The 27,738-nt window shown below is 34.9% G+C and overlaps 1 protein-coding gene across 11 annotated transcripts in view; it reads left to right on the forward strand.

Annotated features, from left to right (window-relative positions):
* DZIP3 (DAZ interacting zinc finger protein 3) overlaps positions 1–27,738 on the forward strand; it is an 85,420-nt gene that overhangs the window by 1,919 nt on the left and 55,763 nt on the right. For 7 of the 11 annotated variants that reach the window (XM_049105532.1, XM_025478229.3, XM_025478271.3 and 4 more), the window contains 6 exons: positions 10,366–10,461; positions 14,861–14,933; positions 17,310–17,465; positions 23,277–23,393; positions 26,273–26,353; positions 26,675–26,799. In XM_049105532.1, coding sequence (XP_048961489.1) covers positions 10,430–10,461; positions 14,861–14,933; positions 17,310–17,465; positions 23,277–23,393; positions 26,273–26,353; positions 26,675–26,799 — 584 coding nt within the window. In that variant the 5' untranslated portion in view covers positions 10,366–10,429. Of the gene's footprint in view, positions 1–6,194; positions 6,326–10,365; positions 10,462–14,860; positions 14,934–17,309; positions 17,466–23,276; positions 23,394–26,272; positions 26,354–26,674; positions 26,800–27,738 lie in introns of those variants that run through there. The other 4 variants (XM_049105530.1, XM_025478247.3, XM_025478234.3 and 1 more) reach the window with 3 other exon arrangements.

A 27,738-nucleotide genomic window follows, 5' to 3' on the forward strand; every position in this document is an offset into this window, starting at 1 on the left:
CCTTGCACTTTAACTGAGGCAGTGATAGAAAATTTTCATTCTCTTCTGTAAGATATTCATCTTTAATATAAAATAGTGTCATTCTCAAAAATCTTCAAAAATTGACGATGGAAGTTTAGAAGGATGTACCACGATGGTAGCTGTGAGAAGCAATAAAGTATTGAGGCAGAGATACTCATATATCCTAATGTGAGAAACACAGAGCCTTATTTTAGGCCCACAAAATAAGAAGGAGGAGGAGATGAAGCTGGGTCCAGATGACTAAAGACCTTATTATTCTTGATCGTGAATTCAGTGATTGCTGGCTTAAAAATGGGGCCTTGATCTCTTTAGGGTTGTGCTTTAGGTTGATTACTCTCGCAGGTGGGTGAGCTATGATTTTGAGATAGATAAGGATAGAAGTAAGGAGGATGTTTAATTTGCTGCAGTCTTTCCAAAGGATTATCAGGATAATTGAAGTGGAAATAACAAAGAGGTGATGACAAATTTGAGAAATACAGATGAGGTGAAATAGGCAGGACTTAGAGACTCATTTCAGATGTGAAGAGAGGGATTTCACATTTCTGGTGTGAATGGTTGAGAAGATACAGATGTTGCTGTGGTAGTTAATAATGTATTTTACGTTCAGTGGAATTTTATAAAATTTATCATATAGTCTTAAGTTTCAGGGCATTATGTAATTTTTGTTAATGTGAGTTCTCTTTTTCTCCTTTAGAATTTTAATTTGCTATTGCTACTGTAAAAAGATGCTGATTTTTGATACATCTTTTATCTAGATTCTGACTAAAATTTCTTAAGAGTTTTGTTTATTAGACTTTCTAGCTTTATATCATCTGCAAATAATAATTTCATCTTTTCCAGTATTTGTTTCATTAATGTATTTCAAAAAAAATGGAATAATCATGATGATAATGAACATCTTTGTCTTCTTACTTAATTGAATGAGGATGACCAGTATTTTAACACTTACTATAATTTGTGCTATTGGCTTGTAATAAATAGCCTTTCAAATGTTTAGGGGATTGCCCTTTATACCTGTTTTATTTAAAGATTTTCCAAAATGTCTACTTTAAAAAAATTATCAAATATTTGTTTATAGATTTCATTTTCCACTTTAACATGATAATGCAACGTATTCTGTTGCTTTTTGGTTCTTGGGATAATAGTAGCTAACACTTATTGAGTATTTGTTATATGCCAAACACTATTCTAAGAATTTGATGCTTACTAATTAATCTTCATAACAACCTCATGCATTGGGTACTGTCATGATCTCCATTTTACAGGTGAAAAAACTAAGGAGAGGTGAAATACTTTGCCCAAGGTCATATAGGTAATAGTAACAAATATTGTGTTTGCTATACTGCAAATATTTTATTTAGGATTTCATATTTGAAATGTTTTCCTGTTTTTAATTCTCTCTTTTGGAATTGGGGTTATATGTCACTTTTGAAATAGGAATCAAGTTTTTGTTTTCTGTACTATAGAATGAGAATTACATTGGAATCCTCTGATCCTTGTAGATTGTATACAACTGGCCCATAAAATTAAGCCTAATAACCTTATTTAGTGGTAGATCTTTAGAAAATATTTGGATTTGTAATATGGTTATAGATCTGATAACTTTTCTCTACCTTTTATTAAGTTTGGAAATAGAAATTTTTTTAACATAGCAACTATTTCTTTAGATTTACAGGTTTCTTTTTATAAAGTTGATCAGTATTCTAGTAATTCTCTTAATCTCTTTATTTTAAATTTCCTTTTTCATTGTAATGCTATCTATATTTTTTCTTACATGGGCTTTCTAGGAGTTTGTCTATTCTGCTTTTCAAGACCCAACTTTGATTTTATTTTTGTTTTTCTTTTTTTCAGAATGATTGTACTTTTATGTTTATTAATTCCATCCATAAACAATTTTTTCCTTCATTATTTTTATAGTTTTTAAAATTTCAGGCTTAACATATTTGCATACTATATATATTTTTATAAAGAGTATTTTATGCCCACAGATTTTAAGACTGTAGCTTAGGTGAGCATCTGTATTTCACTTAAAAAAAAATAAAACACACAGTTAAATTAGCTTAAGCAATCAGGTAGAGTTTTTTAAAAAATATTAATATTCCTTCATACTCAAAGAGCGTAGATTCTGTTGGACAAACCGGAATAAGTGCTGTTGAGAGAAATAGATTAGCTTTAGGAACACATGCTAGATTTTAGGGCAAAAAATATCAATATCTTCAAGGTCTGGCCTAAAATCCCTTTCTCCATAAATTTTTATTGCTGTCCTTTATATTTGCATATATATTTGCCCAAATTTATAGGATGGGTAGCTTTATCCTTTAAATCAGTATTGAGTGCTTAAAGAGTGTCAGGTGCTGGTGTAGGCACTGGGGATATAACAGAGGGCTTAAAAAAGAATCCTCACATTGGGGGTGGGCTTCTATTCAGTGGGGATATGAGGCCAGATGTAAACTAGGAGATTGTTGTAATAAACAGCAGGTGGAATGGAAGTTCCATTGGCCCAGGTTCCCAAGATTCAAAGCAAAGAAATCTAGTGGTAGAAAATTGGCAGAGGTCTAGGCATGAGGTTATTTAGATACCTTGTCTTTATTATGGCTAAAACAATTCAAATATTAATATCAAATTGATTTTGCTCTTTATGCAGAGCCAGAAAACATCTGTAGAATTTCAACCCTCATTTTTCAGAAATGTTACCTTCAACACAAAGGCAAAAAACCTATTAAATAAGCCAAAATTATTCTCTTTTCAATTATTTTTCCTGTTTCTTTTCCCAATCAGGTATTAAAACTCAGCTAATCTCTAAATGATTTGCCAAACCGTAACATTAACTTTTTCACTGTTCTTTTGTTTTGTTTTGTTTTGTTTGTTTTTTTTTACTTTTTCACTTTTCAAACAATCCCTGATTATTATTATTTTTTTTAATATTTCACAGAATCTAAGTACATAGTTTGGGTAATTTTTTTTTTTACTCCATTTTCACATCTAATTTCATATCCTAGTATCAGAAGGTTGCCTTTTTCTTAAAAATGTAAGTATTATCCATTGTTTCTGAATCCAATATTGTAGATACAGATAAGTGGCTGTAAGTGATTTCTAAGGTACAGTGATTATTTTTAATTACAGCTAGTATTTATGGAAGACCTATTTTGAACAAAGTCCTTTTCATATGTCATTTTTAAATTTTTGGTCTTTCAGAAAATACTGTTAAGTTCATGAAAGGGGTAGATACCTGTTTCTTGAATTAAAATGTGAAGCCATTTTCTAAGATAGTGGTGTCCAAAGTGGAATATGCACACCTTGGGATGTGTGAAACTGTCCGTGTGGGAACAAATACTGGAATTTTTTACTTTCCTTAATCTCATTCTTTTTGTGACTGTAATGCCTGCCTATAATGCACAAATAAACTGCTATGCATGTATTTTCAGTGTAGTCTCAGATTTATTGCTTTAGATACATGATCACAAAAATTTGTTTTGGGAACTTTCCGAAATCATTAACCTTAACAGAGCATTTAGACACATATTAATTATTATTCATTTCAGTGCCACATGTGGCACCTGGCATTTTTCTGAATTGTTTAGTTGAACAAATGGATTCTCTTAGCAAAAACTAATGAAAGTAGTGTATTATGAAATATTAAGATGTCGTGATTAATTATATTTGCAGTATCATTTACTAACCAGTAAGACCATGTAAATAGTTTTGTTTCTGAGTGTTTGTTTTTATGCAAATTATTTAATTCAGCTTCTAATTGAACAGCATGCTTATATAAAGTTAAATATTGCACTTAATCGGACATAGTGGAAAGAATATGGAATTTGCACTTGGTGAAACTTGGGCCTGAATTTCTACTTTTATAGATTTATTAGCAATATGAACTCTCTAACCCTAAGTTTCTTACTTTTAAAATGGATTACAGTAATGTTTGTATTTCAGAGTTGTGTGAAAGCCATATATGTTTTCGGTGTACATAGGAAATCAGCCCAGAGCCAGACACATAGGAGCTGATGAAAATTAATCTTATTTTTGATAAAACCAACGTTAATATACCCAATTAATTTTGTGATAGAAAACTGTTCATAAATGAAAGCTTGACCTACCTTTTCAGTAAACCCTTCTTACAAACATACTTCTTTCTGAGATAATGAGGAGTAGTCTGTGTTATTACATTGGTGGGTCAGTTTGAATTTGGGTATTGTAGGCTTTGTCATTGGTGGGGGTGAGAGTCAAGTGCATACTGTGTTCTTTCCTCCTTGCTTGATTTTCATCTCTACATGTGTCATGTCTCAACATTCTGTCTTGTTTCCTTTCTTTTTTTCATTATTGTCTAACAAAAGTAATAACATTGCTAAAAATATTCTACTTTGGAAAATTTGCTCAGTGGTAACATATGCTCCTTCTGAGCGTTTCTAGTTACATTTCTGAACAGTGTGGTTTTGGCTAAACTGAAACTGATAGGTATTTTGATATTTGGATATTTTCTGAAACTGATAGGTATTTTGATATTTGATATTTTAATATTTGGATTTCCAGGTAAATCCTAACCTGTGCATGTTCATTGTAGGTAGATTCCAAATAATGAAAACAAATTAATGTATATTCTATAGATTTGTTGTGTAAATACAGATGTAACTGTATCTGAAATGAATTAAAAACCTACTTTTGACAAGAAACTAATTTGACAAGGATTTTTGCTATTTTGGCATATTTATAAGGAGGGGTACTAGGTATACTTTGCAGGGTTCTTGCTTTCTGATATAAGCTGCCAGACAGTGTTAATGATTTTTGCAAAATGGTGAGAACTGAGTAGACAGTGAATGTAATCTCTCAACTTTTGACATGGATGAAATCTAAATGAGATACTTGGTGTCATTTCTTTCTTTTAGACAAATGATTTGTATTTGTACATGTTACATAATGCCCGGATAGTCTTACTGTTCTTCCTCAGAATAATCTGTTATGTATTTACTTAATTGACCTTTTCATTTTTAATCAACTAGGTGGTTCTCAACTGGGCCGTTTTTGTCCCCCAGGGAACATTTGGCAGTGTTTGGAGACACTTTTGCTTTTCACAGTGGAGCTGAGAGGGGGGTTAGGGTTGCTACTGGCATCTATTAGGTAGAAGCCAGGGGTGCTCCTTAACATCCTAAAAATGCACAATACATCTTCCCCGAACAAAAAGACTTGTCTAGCCTAAAATGTCAATAGTACTAAGATCGAGGAACCCTGATTTAGTGGGCATAAAAAAGTTCTCGTAACTGAATTTCTCTCCTGAAAAATAGCAAGTATATTATTTTGTTTTCAAGCTAATGGCATTGAGAAAAGTGAGTTTTATTTTTACTATTTTTGCACACTTGGTACTCCCTTTTTCCACCTGGCATTGTGTGGTCTGAAAGGGCCAGAACTGACAACGGTAGCAAATTCATGGGACATCTACCCATGCATTGCTATGTGCACTTTTTGGCCAATTACAGCCTCTAATTTGGTCAAGTGACTTAAGATGAGTGCTTGAGTGGATTTAAAAAACTGTGTCTATATACTATTTGGGGAGGTGATGGAGTGCTACAAGGTAAACATTTGAATGAATAATTAAACAATTCTAAACAAAAGCTGTGCACCTGTTTTGATGTGAATAAGCGCAGCTTTAAAAAATGGGGGTTAAGCCCTTTGCGATAAAAGAAATGTTTGCTATAATTTCAGTAGATAAGAGGACAAGTGGGAGCTGGAAGCTCAGAGGGAGCAAGAAAGGCATTTTACTGTTGTCAGGATATGGATGGCAATACCTTATTTTTCAACCGGTAAAACAGCCTGTAGATAAAATCATTTTGTTTGCTGGACAAAGGTGTGCTGTAAACTGACACTGAACTTTAACTTGCCCTCTGATCAACCATCCAGCACCTGAATAGGTTCCTGTGAGAGAGCAGCCCCTTAGTTCCAGGAAGGCAGAGTCAGTTTTTGTTTCCTGCTGACCAGGAAAGCCTATTGAAATGAATATATCAAGGAAAACCAGATTCATCCTCTCTCCCATATTAACCCTGATTTTAAAGATTTCCTTCAGCCTCTTCTAGAATGGTAAGAACCTTTGGATTATTTTAGAAGCACACTGTTAACGTTTCAGGCTGGCTACTTCCTTTCCGTTGCTAGGCACTGACGCCTTCCTTCCCCACAGAGGCTGTAAAGTGCTGCCTGCCGCTGCTGCTACTGTAGCAGTGGGGTGTGCCACACATGATCTGCTTAGCTCCTAGGAGATGATGGGGTGATGATACTCTTCTGGAAAACCTTTCATCACAGAGATTCAGCTCAGGTTGTATTTTTAAGCAGACTGAAAGTCATTAGCTTATTTTAACTCTTAATTCAGGATCCAAATATCTTCTGATTTATTAATATTATGCTCTTTTCTTTTTCAAGCTGAACACTGAATAGCTTAGCAGAGGCCTTCCATCTTCTCTACCTTGTTGCCAGAGAATCTTCCTCCTTTTTCAGCCTTGCTGTGATCTGTACAAACAGCTAGCTGATGGAGAGTTTATCAGAGGGGGAGATATCTGTGTCTGGGTTTTTAAATTCTGGAAATGAGGGCATTGCTTTGTCTAGAAAAAGCGTGTGTTTGTATACTCTATCTGTGACGTAATGCCTAACTTTTTGTTAAAATAGCCTGGAGGTTCTAGAAACCATAAAAGAAAAACAGATCACAGTCCTAGAATTCTCAAAGCTATGTCCTTTTCTGTACAGCTTTACTGAGATGAAGTAGATCTGATTTAGTTTGAAAGAATAATGTATCTCTGCTTTATTATTAGTGTTAGGCTGTATTTTTTACTGGTATTGAACAGAGAATGCAAATTTAAATAGGTGCATGATTCTGTTTATTGAGTTTTTAAAAAATAAGAGTAAAACCATAAAATAATTTACCTAGGAAAACTGGGTTCTGCATAGGTGAGTTATACTGGCAGCAAGATATATTTTGTTACAGATGGGCAAGAAACTAAGAGGTATTAGAAAGCTCTCTTTTTAAATGAGGAAGTTTATTTTTTTAACTTTTCATTTAAGTATAAGTGGCATGCAATGTTACATTAGTCTCAGGTGTACAGATAGTAATTCAGCATCTCTGTAGGTTATGCTATGCTCCCCACAAGTGTGGATACCATCTGTCACCATACATTATTATTGTATCATTGACTATATTCCTATGTTACACCTTTTATTCCTGTGATTTACCGTTCCATAACTGGAAGCCTATCTGTATCTCATACTCCTCCTCACCCATTCTGCCCATGCCCCAACCCCCTTCCCTCTGGCAACCATCAGTTCTCTGTATTTATAGGTCTGATTCTGCTTTATGTTTGTTTATTCATTTGTTTTATTTTAGGTATTTATCTTATTCTGACATTTCATTTAGCATAATATTCTCTAATTCCATATGTTACAAATGGTAGGATCTCATCCTTTTTTATTGCTGAGTAATATTTTATTGCATTGTGTATGTATACATACCACATCATCTTTATCCATTCAACTCTTGACAGACACTTGGGTTGCTTCCATATCTTGGCTATTGTAAATAATGCTGCAGTAAACAGAGATGCTTGTATCTTTTCAAATTAGTATTTTCATTTTTTTGGGTAAATACTTAATAGAATTATTGGGTCATGCAGTATTTCTGTTTTTAATTTTTTGAGGAACCTCCATACTGTTTTCCACAGTAGCTGTACCAATTTCCATTCCTACCAACAGTGTGTGAAGGTTCCTTTTTCTCCACATCCTCACCAACATGTGTTAGTAAGTGAAGAAATTTAGATAGACGTCTGTGTGTGTGTAAATGTTTGTGTTTTAATTAAGTGTCCATTCAATTGTTGAAGAATTACCTTTTATCTCTCAAGACTTATATATGTAATTTAAAGCTGGTGTGAATCAAATATAGAATATAGGTTAAGACAGTATCATAATTAGGAGTACTAGTTTTGGACTTCTTTTTAGCGGGGTGTTGAGTTGCCCCTTCCCTCTTAAGCTCACAAATGACTCAGACCTCAAGTCTTAAGAGGGTTCAGGTCCTGCTGTTACTTCTTTTCTATGTGTTCAGTTGCCTTTTTCGGGTGTTTAGGGAGAGTCCATATCATGTAAAATAGCATTTCTTTGAGTAAATACAATCTGAAATCTTAATGAGTAACTTGGAAATGATCTTATTGAGTTACATTTTAATGATGGGCCTCCAAAAGCTCTACCAGTCTAACTTCCAGCTATATATTACAAATGCTATCAGAGAAAGTGGTTTCTTAGTTACTGGGATAAATACGTGTTTCATACTCAAGAAATGAGAAATTTTATCTAGTCTTGGACTTTGCAGCAAGGCACTCTAGGTCTGTTTTGTGTTATTGCTATTACTTTCTTTTTTCTCATGTCTTTCTTTGTCTCAAAGCACTGAACAATAGTTTTACACATTTACACTAATACTTCCTGGACTTTCATACAGGGATTAGAAAGGGAAATCGGCCTAGCAGAGAAATCATCCATCAAGTCTGGAGGCTTGAATTCTCAAAAAATACAGAACAAATGTGACTAATTTTATAGTTTTGAGATACAAATATTTGTAAACTTATGTGTAGAAGTAAATGAGAAGTCATATCCTTAACTCATTGAAACTACACTGTGTATATACCTTTTTTAAGGTAACATCCTTCATTAAGATATATGTTTGTAAACATATGCGTAGAAGCATATGGAAATAATCCTGCGTTGAACTTATTGAAACTATACTGTATAACCTTATTTCCAAAAAAAACCTCCTTCATTAAGATACAAGGATATATAAAGTTAGGTGTAGAAGCATATGCGAGAAGCCATATGCTTGACTCATTAAAACAACACTGTGTAATACCTTTTTTCAAGTAACATCTTTCATTAAGATATAAGTGTTTCTTTTTTGTTAATTTTAATTCCAGTTGACATACAGTGTTATATTGGTTTCAGGTGTACAATATAATGATTCATGATTCCATACATCACCTGGTGCTCATAACCACAAGTATACTTCTCAATCTCCATCACTTATTTAACCCATCCTTCCACCCCACCTTCCTTCTGGTAACCGTCAGTTTGTTTTCTATAAGAGCCTGTTCCTTGGTTTGTCTCTCTTTTTTTCTTCACTCCTTTGTTTTGTTTCTTAAATTCTACATATGAGTGAAATCATATGGTATTTGGTTTTCTCTGACTTATTTGTCCTAGCATTATACTCTCTAGCTCCATCCATGTCATTGCATATGGCAACATTCCATTCTCTTGAATGGCTAAGTAATATTTCATTCCATATATATATATATATATATACGCATATATATATATATACACACACATATATACGTATACACACACACATAAATACCCCCCACATCTTTTTAATCCATTCATCTATCAATGGACGCTTGGGCTTCTTTCATTATTTGGCTATTGTATATTATGCAGCTATAAACATCAGGGTGTTAATGTGACTAATTTTAAAAGAGTTGTTCTTGGGATAGTTGAGCTATATAAATAGATATACTAGTAGGTGCTCTCTTTTTGTTTTCATTTGTGTTGTGCAGTTTTTTTTTTTCCTTTGAGGAAATAAGCACAACATTCATTGATATTTGAACTAGAGAGTGTACATCCCCTCTTTCCTATTTTATGAAGATCTAGAATCATATCTATTGGGGGAAAGTGGCTAAATGTTACTTTTAGACTAAAAACAACAATTAGTGTTATTGAAGATTGTGTTAAACAGGAACTTACTCTGTGGAAAGTAAATGAGTAGGAACCTTTTGGGAAGCCGTTTAAGCAGTATGCACCAAGAGACTTAAAATATTTGTGTCTTTTGAGAAATTCTACTTCTGAGAATTTCTTGTAAGTGAATAATCATAAATATGGAAAAAGGCTTATGGACAGTGGCATTTATCACAAAACTAATTATAATGGAAAAATAGGAAACAATTTAAATGGCCAACTATAGGGTAATAGTCTAGGAAACCCCAGTCACGCAGTTGTGTAGCCAATGAGAATACATAGTAGGAATATAAGGTAACATGAGGAATGCTTTTGATATAGTGTTCAGTGGTGAAAACTGTAGTGTAGAACATTGTTTATCCAGTATGATTACAAATCCTATTTTGCAAAAGGTAAAATATATCTTGCTTGGATGAAGTAGAGTGTATTAAAGTATAGGCAATGACTTATCTTTAGATGGTAAAACTGTAATTTTCATTTTTTTATAACTATCTCAAAATTTTCTTCAATGATCCGGTATTTTTTTTTTATAGTGGGGGAAAAAGAATGTAATCCTTCTACCTTCCCACTAAAAATATATTACTTTTCTTACAGCTTTAAACATCCGTAAAGTCTGCAAGCATTGGGATAAGACTTTTGCAAAACAATATTGTGCAGCATGGATTCTCTACCAGAAGAATTTTTTATGAGGTAAGGGATAGATTGACAAAAACCAACCACATTTGTTGCATTCTGCCTATGGAAAGGACAAATGTCCTCTGGGAAAGCTAGTGTGATTGAGATACCCTTATGCTTAGAGATAATTTAGCGACTTCGATTAGTGGGAGTTGTAGACTGGGGTTAGATCTAATTTAACAGAAAGTTTCTCTTAAGGACCACACTCTAGCTAAAGAGAGAAGAATTGAAAAATGTACTACAGCTTTCTACATGGGGGCATTTTCACTAATTGATTTCATTAATATGGTCTATTAATTTATAAGCATTTAGTGTAATGCTTATAATGTAAAGTACCTCCTTGGTATTTAGAGAATAAAGACAGACAAAATTTTGGGTACTTAGAATTGTAATGTAGTAGGAAGATATATAAAAAGTTTTACCTTTAGGCAAACTGCATGCATAGTGCCATGACTATATGTAGAAAGGAACAATAATGATTGACTGGAGTTGAGTGGGTTTCCATTAGATCACTTGAACTGAACATTAAGGGATAAGAAGCATTCTGATGTGTATAGAAATGGAAGGAAATAGCAAGAAAAAATACTTAAGATAAAATGGGAGGATTTCAACGGTCTTCTAAGGAGTTTAACTTTATTTTGTGCAGAAACCATGACATTTTAAAAAGATAAAGGAAATTTTACACTGTATTTTGGAAAGACTACTTCTTGATGGTGGTAAGGAAGAGACAACCAAATACAACACTAGTAATATCTCAGGAAGAAGCTGATGAAGGCCTGCATAGTAGGACTAGAAAAGAGGAGGGATTTATAGAACTAGAATCCACAGAATTCTATGACTTTAAATATGAGGAAAAGGGCAAACAAAAAAAAAAAAGATGATTCAAAGGTTTTTTTTTTTAATTTAAATTCAATTAGCTAACTATAGTATATCATTAGTTTCAGATGTCGTTTTCAGTAATTCAGTTGCATATAACACCCAGTACTCATCACATCACGTGCCCTCCTTAGTGCCCTCCTTAATGCTGGTAATCTAGTAACGCCATCCCCCACCCACCTCCGCTTCAGCAACCCTCAGTTTGTTTCCCAGAGTTAAGAGTCTCTCCTGGTTTGTCTCTCTTTCTGATTTTTTTCCCATTCCGTTTCCACACTTTCTGTTATGGTCCTCTGCACTATTTCTTATATTCCGCTTATGAGTGAAACCATATAATATTTGTCTTTCTCTGATTGATGTATTTCACTTAGCATAGTACCCTCCAGTTCTATCCATGTCAATGTAAATGGTATTCATTCTTTCTGATGGTTGAGTAATATTGTATTTTATATATATATATATACACACACACACATATATATATCTCGCATCTGTATCTGTGATATATATATGAAGTACAACACAAAATATTATATATATATAGATCTCACATCTTTATCCATTAATCTATCCAAGGACATCGTAGCTTCTCACACAGTTTGGCGATTGTGGACATTGCTGCTCTGAACATTGGGGTGCAGGTGCCCCTTAGTTTTACTACATCTGTATCTTTAGGATAAATACCCACTAGTGCAGCTCTATTTTAAGTTTATGAGGAACCTCCACACTTCCAGAGTGGCTGTACCAGCTTGCACTCCTACCAGCAGTGTAAGAGGGTTCCCCTTCCTCCACATCCTCGCCAACATTTGTTATTTCCTGTCCTGTTGTTTGAATGGTGACTCATGACTTAAAGGTTCCTAATGATCAGAAGGAGATATGTACCATTAATATAGGGCTTATTAATTGAGACAGGTTTAATGTGTGTGTGAGAAAGAGAGAATAGATAATTCAGTTTTGGACATGAGGAAATTGAGGTATTGCTAAGACATCTTAAGTTATGAAGTTGTTGAGTAGATGGTTAGAAATTTGTAGTAGTAGTGTCGGAAAAGCAAGTTTTAGGGGTCATTAGAATTGGTGCTATTAGAATTCATGAGAGTTTGCTTATTAGTTTGTTTATTCATCCAATAAATACTTAAGTGCGTACTTTATGTCCGATGTTGGGATAGATACTTGGAGGTTAAGTAGTGCATAAGAAGGGCCTGATCCTTATCTGAGAGCATTTGTTTTTATATGGGCGTAAATGAAATTGACTTAAGTAGAAAATGTAAGAATAGAGGGATAAAAACGGGATATTAGTGGGGTGCCTGAGTCCTACGTGTCTGACTCTTGGTTTTTGGTTCATGGGTTTGGGGATTAAGCCCCATGTTGGACTCCATGCTTAGTGGGGAGTCTGTTTGAGATTCTTTCCCTTCCCTCAAATAGATAAATCTTTTTTAAAAATGGAACTTTAGTGTATATACTGTGTATATTTCAGGATATATTATTATAGCAAAATTTTAGCTCCTAGCAGTAGAACAAAGCATACAGGTGGTAAAAGTAGCAAAATAGCAAAAGAAAAATACTGGTCTTGTGTCTCATTCTAGCTTTGCTACTTTCTAGATATATAACTTAAAAACAAGTTATATAACCTCTCTGGACATCAATTTACCCATCTTAATATAAAGTAATTACCACAGATGACTGCTGATATACCTTCCTATTCTAATACATCAGAAGCATGGTTTGAAACAGTTAATGTACATAGTTCATATTAAGTATTTTTTTTTTTAGATTTTTTTAAATCTATTTATTCATGAGAGACAGAGAGGCAGAGAGGTAGAGACCTAGGCAGAGGGAGAAGCAGGCTCCATGCAGGAAGCCCGATGTGGGACTCCATCCCGGGACTCCAGGATCATGCCCTGAGCCGAAGGCAGGCATTAAACCTCTGAGCCACCCAGGCATCCCCATATTAAATATTATTAAAATAATAAGTGAATATGATAAGTGAGAGGAAGAGGTGTAGCCAGTGGTATGAATTGAGAAGTGTAAGACTAGGAGGAGAACCAGCAGCAGTAAAGAATGCACAGTTTTTCAAGGAAGATTGGAAGATATGATGGGCAATATTAAATGATGCAGAAAGGCCAGGTAAAATGAAGAACTAAGATAAACCTGTTAAAATAACAAATAGTGGGATTTCATTAGTAACTTTTAATAGAGTAATTTTAATGTTGGGGAGGTAGTGAGGATTGGTTAAGTTTGCATATCAAAATTTGCTAGGAAAACTAAGGTGAATATAGCAGCTCACTTTCCACACTTGATTAAGAAGCACCAAAGCAGGGTTTGGACATATGGATGGTTCAGAAGCTTTACAGGTGACTTTAATATGCATCTGGGACTGAGAACTGTTGGGTCAAGGAGTGAATGATTGTAAAATAGAGTTGGCAAGAAGGGTATACATTTGAGAACTTTTTGTATTTTGTACTCTTCCGCAAACCTTGAGAGGCTTCAGAATACTGCTGTGGTAATTTTCATTTCTTGACAACACAAGAAAATTCCCTGTGTTCCTTTTTGGAGTGGGGCTTAGATGTGGATGAAAAGACACTTGAGGTTTTTCTTTGCCATGATGTTTTAAAGAGCACTGAGAACCATCTTGTGAAATATCATTTGTGTATATAAATCCTCTTCTGTTGAAATTTTATGTGGATAATACTATACTATTTATCTGTCCCAGTTTCCCCTCACAAAGTCAGGAGGCACATAGTAGATGATAAATGATTGTCTAGGAGATCAATACATAAATGTGAAGTAAGATAGAATAATTTTTATAAAGTACAGTGCTGAGTAAAGCCATTGAGATAAATTTCTCACCTCAGTTTTATCTCTGTTAGTGCATTAGAATTAAAAAGATTGTATAAATCCTATATGATCCTATGTTATGGGTCCTATATCATGGTTCTATACATAGGCAAAAGCAATTTTATAAATAACTTTCCAGTTCTATATGTAACACTGCATATGTTCACATTTCAAACTAATGTCAGAAGCACAACTTGTCAGGTTATTCCTTTTTACAAAAATAGTTCATTTTTAAATATGTTCTTTCTCAATTTTAAAAAATCATTTTGGAGAACTGGATAACTGAGGCCAGGAACATGAAACAAAAAAAGATCTGAGTAAGATAAATCCTTTCCAAACCTTTATTATGTTCATAAACACATGCACACATACACACACAAAACATTAGCCTTAAGACCCCTTTTATTTTACATTGAAACAATGCTATAAAGTTAATTTTTTCCCATAGTTTGTGTCTGTTCAAGAAAAATATTTTATATTGATTTTCAGTTCTGTTTACCACCATCCAGTAAGGGCAGAGCATACTTTTTTTTTCTTTCACTTGAGTCCCTAAAGGTATGACACCTACACCTATTACCAGTTTTTGCTACACATTGTTTACACTTTTTGAACTTTCGGGCAAATTCGCTTGTTAGATTTTTTACTACTACAATTTGTGTTCTTTGTAAGGAGATACTCTGAATACATCCTTCTTTTTCATTTAAAGTAGGGATCCAACTGTGGAGGAGCAGACTAAGGGAGAAATCAAGAATAAGGTAGAAAAATCTACTGACCAACTGGTAAGAGAAGGTTAATTTTCAATAATTGTTAATTAGCAATGAGTAATTATGTATGACAATGTAACTGTAATTCTAATCAGTTTATCTGTTAAGAATTTCAGGGTGACTCTGCTTTCCTTCCTTCATAAATGTATGGTCATAATTAAACCTCTCCGATAATTGATAATTGTTCTCGAAGTTATTATAAGCACCAATTCTCACTATAAGTTAAAATTACCAGGTGATTGAATTGACTTGCCCCAAAACATCACAACAATCAATGTTAAGAAATCCCTTACTTCTAAAAGCAAAATCCAAACAAAATGAAAACTATGCACATGCAAAGAAAACACAGAATTTTATTTAGTAAGAAATTTGAGTTGTTTTAAAATTCTTTTCTGTTCTTATTATCTATACTGTTAGAACTTTCAGTTCAAAATGAAAGAGAATAGAGTATACATTAATATAAGATTTATATGAACATATAAATTTATATTTATATATTTAATTTTTTTAAAAAAGATTTTATTCATATAAATTTATAGTATATCCTATTAAGAATTTTTATTCATGTAATAATCTTGCATGTGTATCAATTTGATAATATCAAGAAGATGATTTCGTGGTGACTTTTGACTGCAGAACTGACCGTTAGGTTGAAATATATGCACTACTGATAGTGGTCATTCTTTTCAAGGGTTTAGCTAGTTAGATTGTGGAAGGGTTTTTTTTGTTTTGTTTTTTGCTTTTTGCTTAACTTTTTGAAAAATTTCAAATCTACAGAAAAGTTGCAAGAATAATATAATGAATTATCTATCCTTCACTGAGATTTAGCAAACTGTTAACACTTTCCTATATTTTTAGATATAATTTTCATATGATGAAATATAATAAAATATAAGGTTATTTGTTGGATATTGATGGGGATAGAAGAATCTTTAAGACTCAAACCCAGAGGGCAGCCCGGATGGCTCAGCGGTTTAGTGCCGCCTTCAGCCCAGGGCCTGATCCTGGGAACCTGGGATCGAGTCCCACGTCGGGCTCCCTGCATGGAGCCTGCTTCTCCCTTTGCCTGTGTCTCTGCATCTCTCTCTCTCTCTCTCTCTCTCTCTCTGCATCTCTCATGAAAAAATAAAATCTTAAATATATAAAAGGACTCAAACCCAGAAGGGAGGAATAGGCAGATAGTCCTACTATGGACTTTATTGATTCCTCAACACTTTCCTGGGTAATTACAATCTGTTGAAGACCTGGCTGATGGTCAGGGAGTCAACCTTCAACCCCAGGACATTTCAGTGACTCAAGCTTTACATGACGTCCAGAGTAGTAAGAAGCTATCTGTTCTGATTTGCAGAGGGCAGCAGCAATATATTCTTATTCCCAAAGTTTAAAAGGGTATGGAAACCGTCGTATTTTGTTAAGGTTTGAGGAAGGCCATCATCCATCTGTTCCAGGTGCTTCTCCATTTCTGATGCCCACCTGTTCCTCATAACTAATGTTAATACACAATCCACTAGGACTCGACTACATAGCTATTGATTAACCAGTATTGATGGCTTATTAATAAGTCTGTAAGAATGAGTTCCTGTAGACCCAAGATTACTAAGTATGACTTACTTAGTTCTGGTTGAATTAAGAGTCATTGTGTTTTACTGCTTTGTTTATAATATAAACTATTACAATTCTTTTTATTTTCAATATATTGTGAGTTTAGTAGATAAAGCATGTCACCTATGTAAAAAAGTACTCTTAGATATAGCTTTCATATTATTTTGTAGAATAATCTATATAATATTTTATTTAGCATTTTTTTATGCCTCAAGTGGACTAATTCAATGCATGCTTTGTACTTCTCAAGGGCAACCATCTTGAGGCCTAATTCACATTTAAGCCCTAAATTGTAAGTGGGATTTAATCTTTAAATCCCACTATCCTATTAAAAACTATGGCATAAAAAAAAAGACTATGGCATAATTATTCCTATTTTAGAATATTTACTTTCCCTTATAACTTTCAAATGAATTTATGATGGCTGTGCATATATTAAAGTTTCCTGAGTTTTGGTGTTAAATCTGCTATGTTTTAAGTTCCTTGAAAGCAGAGAGAATGTCTTATTCTTATTTTGATTTTCTATTGCTCTGTCACAGTGATCTACATATAGTATGTAAAGGCACTTTTTTCTTTTTTTCTTTTATTTAAAGTAGGCTCCACCCCCAGCATGGAGCCCAGTGTGGGGCTTGAGATCAAGAACTAGCTGAGATCAAGAGTCGGGCACTTAATCCATTGAGCCACCCAGGCGACCCATTCTTTGTTCTTTTAATACTTTGGCTGGTCTTAATATTAGAGTAATTAGAATATGTATAACTGTTTAAATTTTTAATAAATAATGTCTTCTAGGATAAACAGGAAAAGGACATACCTACTGATCTTGTCCCTGTTAACCTACTATTAGAAGTGAAGAAGTTATTGAATGCAATTAATACTCTACCAAAAGGTGTGGTCCCTCATATTAAGAAGTTCTTACAAGAAAATTTTTCCTTCCAAATTATGCAGGTAAGATTATAATTTGTTCTTTGGGGCAGAAGTACAGCTCTTTGTATATGACTATCCAGGAAAAACATACTATGTCCCTTTACTCTTACTCTGCTAGTACACTGACAGCACTTCTGACACTAGATGTGTGGATTTATTCCCACATCAGCCAAGTCTACACTAACTGGGTATCCAACAAATCAATTATCAGATCCCCGAATTAAGGGCTCAGTCCCCCAAATCTGCTCCCACGTTAGACACTAGTCACAAGTCCTAGGTTGTCCCTGATACTTCTGACCAAGTGGCTATAGATTAGGGTTCCCATGACCCCTTCTTGGGTTCAGGAATTTGCTAGTATAGCACACAGAGCTCAGGGAAACACTTAACAGTTACCAACATTTTATATAATAAAGGATCTAAACAAACAGTCAAATGAAGAGATAACATAGGGTAATGTATGGAATGGTCCCAAGTATAGGAGCATCTGTCTCTGTGGAGTTGAGGCGTGCCACTCCTCTGCCATGTGGATGTGTTCACTAAGTTGAAAGTTCTTTGAGCCCCATATTTAAAGGATTTTTATGAAGGCTTCATCAAATAAGCCTGATCAATTATTTATTCAATGCCCAGCTCCTCCCCCTCTGGGAATAGGGGAACGGGCTAAAAGCTCCAGTCCCTATCCAGGGGCCTACTGAGTGTCACCTCATTAGAACAAAGGATACTCCTATCACCCAGGAAATTCCAGGAGTTTCAGGAACTCTGTCGGAACCAAGATCAAAGGCTATATATTAACAGGAACTAGGAACAGAGATCAATGTATATATTGCTTATTATATCACAGTGACTCATTTCCTTCCTCACTCCTTTCCTTCACACAGCAGTGCAGCTAGAGTAGTAAAATCTCCATCTTTTTGTGAAGGGCTCTGGTGTCAGCCTTTAACTGTAGACTTTTATAATGAAATAGTTGGTACTAGCCTTTCAAGAATAATGGTGGGGGAAGAAAAAGAATAATGGTGGGAATGTGGGTTAGTAGCTAGTAAGATGTTGACTATAAGGTCCTGTGTTTATTCTTATTCCACTGATAACCCATAATATGCCACCCTGGGGCAGGGGATTGCTTTTATTTTTTCTAATTTGTAAGATGTTGACAAATTTTTTAAAATATAAGATAAATAAAAGCAATGTCCAAAACTATTTATGAGTAAAATACTCTAGAGAATATATTATAGATTTCCACCTTGGAAATAGTTTTTTTAGATAATAATTTGAACTTTTTTCAGCACAAGATGGGTATCAGTTCTTGAATGGAGTTTTTCAAAGTTTAGAAAATGTTCTACTCATGTCTTTGTAGCCTTTAATTGGGGGCAAAACACCATAAGTGTTTTGAAAAGGCCACAGTTGCCTTTTCTGTGGAAGAATACATTATTATTTCCATGAAACAAATTAATACTATTACGATTAAAAATTCAAACAAACTCTGAAAATATCCAAAGAAATTACATACAATTATAACCTCAACTGAGATAATTTACCAGCATAAATTCTTATTTGAAACTGGAATAATGCCACTATTTCCCTCTTTTGGAAATCACCCAGAAACAACAAGAAATAGAAATCAGTGGCCTTTCTATATGTAAACAAAAGCCAATTGGGGCAGCCCCGGTGGCGCAGCGGTTTTGCGCCGCCTGCAGCCCAGGGTGTGATCCTGGAGACCCTGGATTGAGTCCCATGTAAGGCTCCCTGCATGGAGCCTGCTTCTGCCCCTGCCTGTGTCTCTGCCTCTCTCTCTCTCTCTGTATCTCTCATGAATAAATAAATTAAAAAAAAAAAAGGTTAAAATGAAAGAAGAGTTTTTATTTATAATAGCAACAAAAAAGTAAAATGCCTAGGAAAACATAAGAAATATACAAGATACAAACTAGTATTTCTCCAAGTTTTTCCTAGGCCATCTACATGAGACCATTTGAACCCCATACTAGTCCTAAAGAATTAAAATCTCTGGGGGTAGGTCTTGGAATCTGCATTTTAGCAAGTATCTACATAACTGTTTTCTTCACATTAAGTTTAGAAGTCAGTACTCTATATTAAAACTAAAAATGAAGATTCTGAAACTAATAAAGGTAAGAAGACCAAATGGAAAGCCATACACATAGGAGGACGGTGTGATACAGCTATCAGTTTTCCTTAAATTAAAATTTATAAATACCACATATCAAAAAATGACAAAAGATTTTTTTTTTCATTGTTATTACTGAAAGCTAATTCTAAAGTCTAGAGGGAAAATAAAAGGAAGAATAACCAAAGACAAGAAAATTGTGAAAGCGAAGTATAGGGGAGAAGGGCTGAGAACTTAACTTGCCCACTAGATATTAAAACTTACTATGAAACTCTCTTTAAGTACAAGATTGTATTAATTGTTCTTGACTCTATGGACAAGTCTGGAAAATAGAGGAGAAATTCCAGAAGTAGATTCAAATTCATATAGAACTCTTATGTATAAGATGACAAAATTGATAATGTTAGGAGTTGGACAAATTGACAATCCCAGTAGGAGATTTTAACGTGTTCTCTTAATAACTGATATGACATGGACACAAAATTAGTGGAGCCAACTCCATCTAATTAACACACAAACACAAAACACTACGCCCAATGGTGGCAGGATATACGTTCTTTTTAAGTGCACATGGAACATTTATAAAAATTACATGTGCTAGTCACAAAGCAAGTCTCATCAACTCCAAAGAATCACAACATATAGAGCATGTTCTCTAACTACTATAGAATTAAGTTGAAGATTAATACAAAAAAAAAAAAAAAACTAAAAAAAAAAAAAATCCTTGTTCTTAAGATACTTACCTCTAGGTAACCCAGGGCTAAGGTAAGAAATCTCAGTGGAAATTAGGCAAATTTTTGAACTGAATAGAAAACATGTATTAAAGTATTTTTTAAGTAAAATATGGGCTTCAAGGAATATTTGTAGCTTGAAATACATATGTTAGAAAAAGAAGCATGGCCGAGTAACAAATCATCTAAACATAAAGTTCAGGAGATTAATGGAAGAACAGCCAATTAAAAAAAAAAGTCAAAGGAAGTAAAAAGATATCTGTCTATTGAAATAGAATAAAAAAATAGAGAAAGTCATAAAGCCAAAACTTTTTTTTTTCCCAAAGAGCGGTAAAATGGATAAATGCCTGTTAAGAATCTTAAGACAAAGGCAAAAATAACCCAAATCATGAATGAACATGAAAACATCAAAACTAATTCCATAATCACCTAAAGGATAATAGAGAATTCTGCTACTTGCAGTGGCTGCTGGAGTGGGTTTAGAGCAACCTTCTTTTGAGAAGTAGTAGAAAAACTGCACAAAATTTTACTTAGTAATGTGCTTTTCTGGCAGATCACTTAATTCCACTAAGGATTGAAGTGATTCCAACTCTCTGTTCTGTGAAGAAGGGTCTATTTATGGTTTACCCTTTGTGGTAGATACCGTCAGTGCCCTGCACATAACTCTTAGCCCCTTGACCTCTTATTTCAGTATGCTCTGGACAATTTCCAGTTTTCAGTGTCTGTATCTCTATGCCTTAAGACCCTTGGGGAGAGGGGGCTGGCTCAGTCGGGTGAGCTACTGCCTTCAGCTCAGGTCATGATCCAGGGGTCCTGAGATCAAGTCCTGCATCAGGCTCCCTGCTGGGTGGGGAGCCTGCTTCTCCTTCTCCCTCTGCCTGCCGCTTGTGCTCTCTCCCTCTCTCAAATAAATAAGACCTTAGAAAAAAACAAAAAAAAAAACCAACTTTTTTTTTCTGGAACTACAGAAGGTTTTACTTCCCATGGCAGTTCAGAAATCCCAAGGAATTAATACTCCTACATCACCCCATCGTCGTTCAATCAAACTTTAGGAGTTATGCTGCAAATATCCCAGTTTTCTCTCCCTTTGAGTTGAATAATACTGAAGACTCTGTTTTTCATTATTTTACTGAGTTTCTCTGTTGTCTTAACTCCAGCCACCCACTGTGGGTAACTACCTTAATAATGCACCCATTGAGGCACCTAGGTGACTCAGTTAGGTGTCTGACTCTTGATTTCAGCTCAGGTCATGATCTCAGGTGAGATCTAGCCCCATATCAGGCTCCATGATGGGCATGTAGCCTGCTTAAGATTCTCTCTCCCCCTTTCTTCTGCCCCCCCCCCCCCCAACTCCCTCTCTTAAAAAAACAATAGAGACACCTGGGTGGCTCAGTAGTTGAGCATCTGCCTTCGGTTCAGGTCGTGATCCCAGGGTACTGGATCATATCAGGCTCCCTACAGGGAGCCTGCTTCTCCCTCTGCCTATATCTCTGTCTCTCAGGATAAATAAATAAAATCTTAAAAAAAATAACATACCCTTTAATTTAAAGCCTGCTTTCCTTTCCCTGTATCACATCTCTAGTCCCCTACCATTGTTCTCTGCACTTCGCAAATAAACTACTTGCATCCAAACTAGAACCAAAACCTATACTTTTATGCTAAGGGTATATTTCTTCAAGGTTCTAACCAAAGGATGAAGTGTTTTCTAGGGTCTCTCATCCTTGATAGGTAATGGATTCTTTTTTCCCCCAGCTTTGTAAGTTGGCTAAAAACAACTCTTAGCATCTCAGTCTCTTAGCTGCAACTGAAAATGGTAATTGCCTTAAAGAGAAAAGTGGCTCCAAAAGTCAGTCTTACGTCTAGACTTAACCTTCTGAATGTCAGCCCCAGAGATTTTCTGTACCTTGGTAGCTTTCTCTTTCAAAACATGGTTTTTATATTTTATCTAGCTTTTCCAGTTCTAAAGGAGGTGGAACTTTATTGTTAGGCTTTAGATGCTTACTCAAATCCAAGAGATACTATTGAGTAACTGATTGAATATATGAGTCTGGAATTCAGGTGATAGTTGTTAGTTGGAAATATAAATTTAGAAACTGTCTGTATGTAGACGTTATGTAAAAACATGCCAGAGGATTACTTTAAGGAACATATGTGTTGGCAGAGAGGAGGTTCATTAAATTGAGTGCTGGGGAGACAAAATATCTAGTTATCTAGGAGAAAAGCAAAGTAATGTATGCTAGAAACCAAGTTAAGAAAGTGTAGGTTAAATTTTCCACACAGATAATACTTTGTTAAACACGTAATAGAATTTAAGCCAAGCACTTGTAGGTATAAGGCATTGAGAAATGGACACAAAGATAAGACCTAGTCCTCTTTTTCATTTCATCCATGTAAATAACAAATTATGATAGATAATAAATCCAGTCAGATTGCAGCTTAAGATGCCTTGCCCTGGTGTTGGTATTAATGCTAACATTCCTGCAGGCTCAGGGCTGGAAGGAAGATTTTCGCCATGCTTAGGGAATAGAAGGTAGGAGAATAAACTGGGATTACCACTTTCCTCTAAAGTAGGAGTGGATGTGGCCAACCCCTTGGCAGCCATAGGAATGCCTTTTAAGAGTTTTGAGGAAATAGTTACAAAGAAGATTTGTCAGACTACTTGAAAACAAATGAGAGAAGAATTGTATCTGGGTGGTGTAGATTTTTATTTTATTTTATTTTTTATATATTAGATTTATTTATTGGAGAGAAAGCAAGCAGTGGGAGAGAGGGAGGAAGAGAACCTGACCTAGAGCTTGATCCTTGATCATGACCTGAGCCAAAATAAAAAGTTGGATGCCCAACCAACTGAGGCATCCAGGTGCCCCGGTGGTGTGGATTTTTATAAAATCATCTCCAGGCTTTGTACAAATAACATATATTACTGTATAATAAAAATATATGTAGATACTTGCAGTAATTACATTTTTGGTCAAATTACTTCCACAGAGAGAAGTTGCAGCTAACAGCCAGAATGTGGAGGAAATTGTTCCTGTTTTGACTTTACGTTTCTTGATAACACAACTGGAAGCAGCACTTAGGAACATTCAGGCTACTAATTATACTGTAAGTGTTTTCTTTCTTAAGTTTTAAATAATGGTCTTGGACAGCATTCTGCAATGAGAGGGTAGCTAGTGCAATCCTTGTTTTAAGGTGTAGACCAATTTGTATTTTCCTTTTACCTCTGGAGAAAAAGTATGCATAATTTGATTTCCCTCCTGTGTCTTGTACTTTTTTATTACTGCATCTCTGTAATGAGCCTAATCTAGTCCCCTTCCCTACCCATAAAATTGTTCCTCTTAATGAAGAGAAACTTGAACTAGTAAACACAGGCTTTCCCATTTAGAAATGGAGAGTTAGAAACTTCAGAAATTACTCCTTCCTTTCTTCCTAGTTATTAATCAAGTCCTGAAATATTAGGACTTGATTAAAATTGGAACTTGTATCATCTGTTAATGAGTACTCCTGCAAGATAAAATTGACAAGATATATTTGTATGTTCAGTACTTTAGAAATAAATAGGAAATCTGAGGAAAAATAAACCTGGCACCAAAAATCAGAACCAATATACAGGACAGTAGAAGAAAAAATCGCTTCTTTGGAAGCTAATAATTTGGATTAGTAAAGTAATCTAAGTTTCACACCCATGTGAAGATGGATTAGAGAAATTTTTAAGAAAGGACTACTGACGTACCAACCAAGGTAGCAAAGACACCAAATTGCATAGTATAAAGATGTACAAGGAAGTAGAGAAATCATATTTATTTAAGACTCTCAGGATGACAGTTCTAAGTGGTGGTATATACCACCCTAAAGAGATTCTACATGGAGTCAAAAGAGGTAAAAAAGAATTTGTTAACCAAAACTGCCAAAACTTCTGGTATGCTAAAGATCTGCTCTTTATCCCACTGACCAGGTTGCCAAGCAGTAAAATAAATGAGTATAAAATCAGCATTAACAGATGCTGATTGCTTAGCCTGCGGTACTTAGGCATTACTTCAAAGATGAGTCTTACATTAGGAAATGAAAGAGATCCCTCTCTTGGTAGCATTGTTGAGCAGAATTGGAATTGTCATGATCAGAGCAGCCAACTGCTGTATCCAAATGGTGCTCTCTGTTCCTCAAGGCTACCAAGGATAGGTGGAGCAGCTTTGTTGTAGGAGGTGGCAGTGGGGTGAGGGCAAGGGACAGTTGCCAATAACATCTCTATATCCATTTAGTTCCAGTACTTGGAATAATCCCTGCTAATGGGTGGGGGAAGGTAGGGAGGAAAGGGCAGAGCATATTGTTAGAAATGTACTGCTTATGTCTCTAAATTCCTGAGTTCTCTACCTTATACTTCTAATTACAGCATTACCATAATTTCACATTTTATCCTGTTCTCAAAATGTTTTTTTTTAGAATTGTATGAGCCAAAGGCTCTGTTATTTATGAAGCCAGCCTTTTTAAAAGCTACAATATAATAGTTTACACTTATTTAGTGTTTGCTATATGACAGACACTCTTTGTAAGGATTAGTTCATTTACTCTTCACAAGCACCCCCACCTCATTATTCCCATTTTACAGATTTGAAACTGAACCATAGAGGTTAAACAGCTTGCTTAGTTCATCAGGTAGTAAGTAGTGGAGTCAGGATACAAACCCATGTAGTCTTGGCTTTAGAGTCTATTCTGTGAACTGCATTTTACCCCCTCTGCAGAGATGGGAATTAACATGGAAACCAGTTTAATGTTAAATGGGTTCATTGAGAGCAAACACATGTCTCTTTCCACTGAGATCAATTTGAAGCCAAACTTCTAACTCCTGCCAGTTACCTCATAAATGTGAACTGTTAGCCAGGAGAAGTATGCTAGGTCAGAGGATACCTAGTAAAGATCAGTAAAGAAGACGACTTATAGCCTATAGATGCTTATCATCCCTGTGTACCTGAAAAAAATCTTGTTTATGGTATGGGACAGTCTCATTGAAAAAGTTAATGTGACAAAAGATATGGTTATGATTTTCAGTTAGAGTGCTTATGAACAGAATGTACAATATTTTTCAACATGGACAATTTTTAAACTTTTTATTTGAGGTAATTTTAGATGCATAGAAGTTGCAAAAATATAGCTGTATGATTCAAAATTGCAGAGAGGTCTTGTACTCAGTTTCACTCAATAGTTACATAATATATATTACCAAAATCAGGAAGTTTTGTGTCTGGGGTCTCTAAGACCCACCGCCGTGTTCCGAGGGATTCACAGGATTCAGAATGTAATTGTACTGATTACTACATCTGTATGGCAATCCTTAGCCATTTGTAGCGTGTGGGGGTAAGAGGAGAAATGAGACAATAAATCCTGATGACTTTCATTTTCTTTAATTAAATTCTAATGTTTTATTTTAAGATTATCGGGATCCCTGGGTGGCGCAGCGGTTTGGCGCCTGCCTTTGGCCCAGGGCGCGATCCTGGAGACCCGGGATCGAATCCCACGTCAGGCTCCCGGTGCATGGAGCCTGCTTCTCCCTCTGCCTGTGTCTCTGCCTCTCTCTCTCTCTCTCTTTGACTATCATAAATTAAAAAAAACAAAAAATAAATATTTTAAGATTATCGACTATCCTTTTTCTTCAAGGTTAAATACATATAAAATGTATTTGATATTCTTATTAGGTGATAATATATTAATTTTGGGATGCCTGGGTGGCTCAGCAGTTGAGTGTTTACCTTTGACTCAGGGCGTGATCCCAGGATCCAGGATCGAGTCCCACATTGGGCCCTCTGCATGGAGCCTGCTTCTCCCTCTGCCCGTGTCACTGCCTCTCTCTGTGTCTCTCATAAATACATAAAATCTTAAATATGTATATATGAATTTTTACTATTTTCAGTAATTGCTAAGTACCTAGGATATTTATTTTTTATTCAGTTAACATATAGTGTTTAAATAACCAGGTTTTTTTCTTTTAGGCACATCAAATTAATATTGGTTATTACTTGACATTACTGTTTTTGTATGGAGTAGCACTCACTGAAAGAGGAAAGAAAGAGGTATGTAGCATATGTTATTTGCCCATTGTAAATATTTTCACACTCACTGCATTTTAACAAATTAAAAGGTTGATTTTAGAAATTCTCTAAATGTTCATTTTGAAATGTTGGCTAAAGAAGATCTTCTTTCGTAAATAAGTATTTTAATCAATGAGTACATTATGTGATCACAAACAGATGCTAGGATTAGAAACGTGAATAAATGACTACATGACTGGATCAATATGAAAGCTGCCATGACTTCTCCAGTTTGGAAAATAATTATTGTAAAAGAAAAAAATGCCTTTTATATCAGCCAAACCTAGTTTTATGTTACTACAGGATTATACAGAAGCAGAGAATAAATTTCTAGTGATGAAGATGGTGATCCAAGAAAATGAAATTTGTGAGAACTTTATGTCTTTAGTTTATTTTGGACGTGGTTTGCTTCGATGTGCTCAGAAGAGGTAAGGATTTTATTAATAAATGGGTAGATCTTGCCTTTCATCTTTTAGCATTGTGAAATGGGATAAAGTTTTTATAGTATACCAGGTACCATGACATTTGTACTATACTGGTTCCTCTTCATCTGTTCCTATAGATAATAATTTCTTTAATGTATTTGAGAATATTAAATTTCAAACTTAACAGGTAATGACAATAAAAGGCAGTGTAGCAACGACATTAGGAACATAGGCTTTGGAGTCTCAGAGACTTGGGTTTAAATACATTTTCTACCATGTAACTAATCTATTACGCTAAGAAATGTAATGTTACTCAGCCTTATCATTCCTTACTTGTAAAATAGAACTAATAATAGTGCCTACCTTATAAGGATGTTGCAGACGATTAAGTGCTCAGAACACAAAATGCTAGGTTTAATAAATAAATGATAGTTGTAGTTATTAATATTATCCGACCAATTGGAAAAGTGTATTTAAGGTATGAATGAGCTTCTAAAGCATTGAAAGGGTCCAGATGCTGGGTGTGGGAAATACTGAAGAGATTACACAGTTAGTGAAATTGTACAGGAGAACCTATATGAACTATTTATTTACTTCATATATGGAGATCCTTGAGCCATTTGTGGCATAATTTATTAATTTTATTTGTTTTTTTTTTTTTTAATTTTTTTCATTTATTTATGATAGTCACACACACAGAGAGAGAGAGGCAGAGACATAGGCAGAGGGAGAAGCAGGCTCCATGCACCGGGAGCCTGACGTGGGATTCGATCCCAGGTCTCCAGGATCGCGCCCTGGGCCAAAGGCAGGAGCCAAACCGCTGCGCCACCCAGGGATCCCTATTAATTTTATTTGTTAAGAATTTATCATATTCTAGAGACTGTGTGTGCTAAGTGTTGGGGATACGATGGTTTACAAAGTAGGCAGTTCCTGTCTTAATGT

The sequence above is a fragment of the Canis lupus genome, chromosome 33 (genome assembly GCF_003254725.2).
Source record: "Canis lupus dingo isolate Sandy chromosome 33, ASM325472v2, whole genome shotgun sequence".
In the NCBI taxonomy this organism is placed as follows: Eukaryota; Metazoa; Chordata; class Mammalia; order Carnivora; family Canidae; genus Canis; species Canis lupus.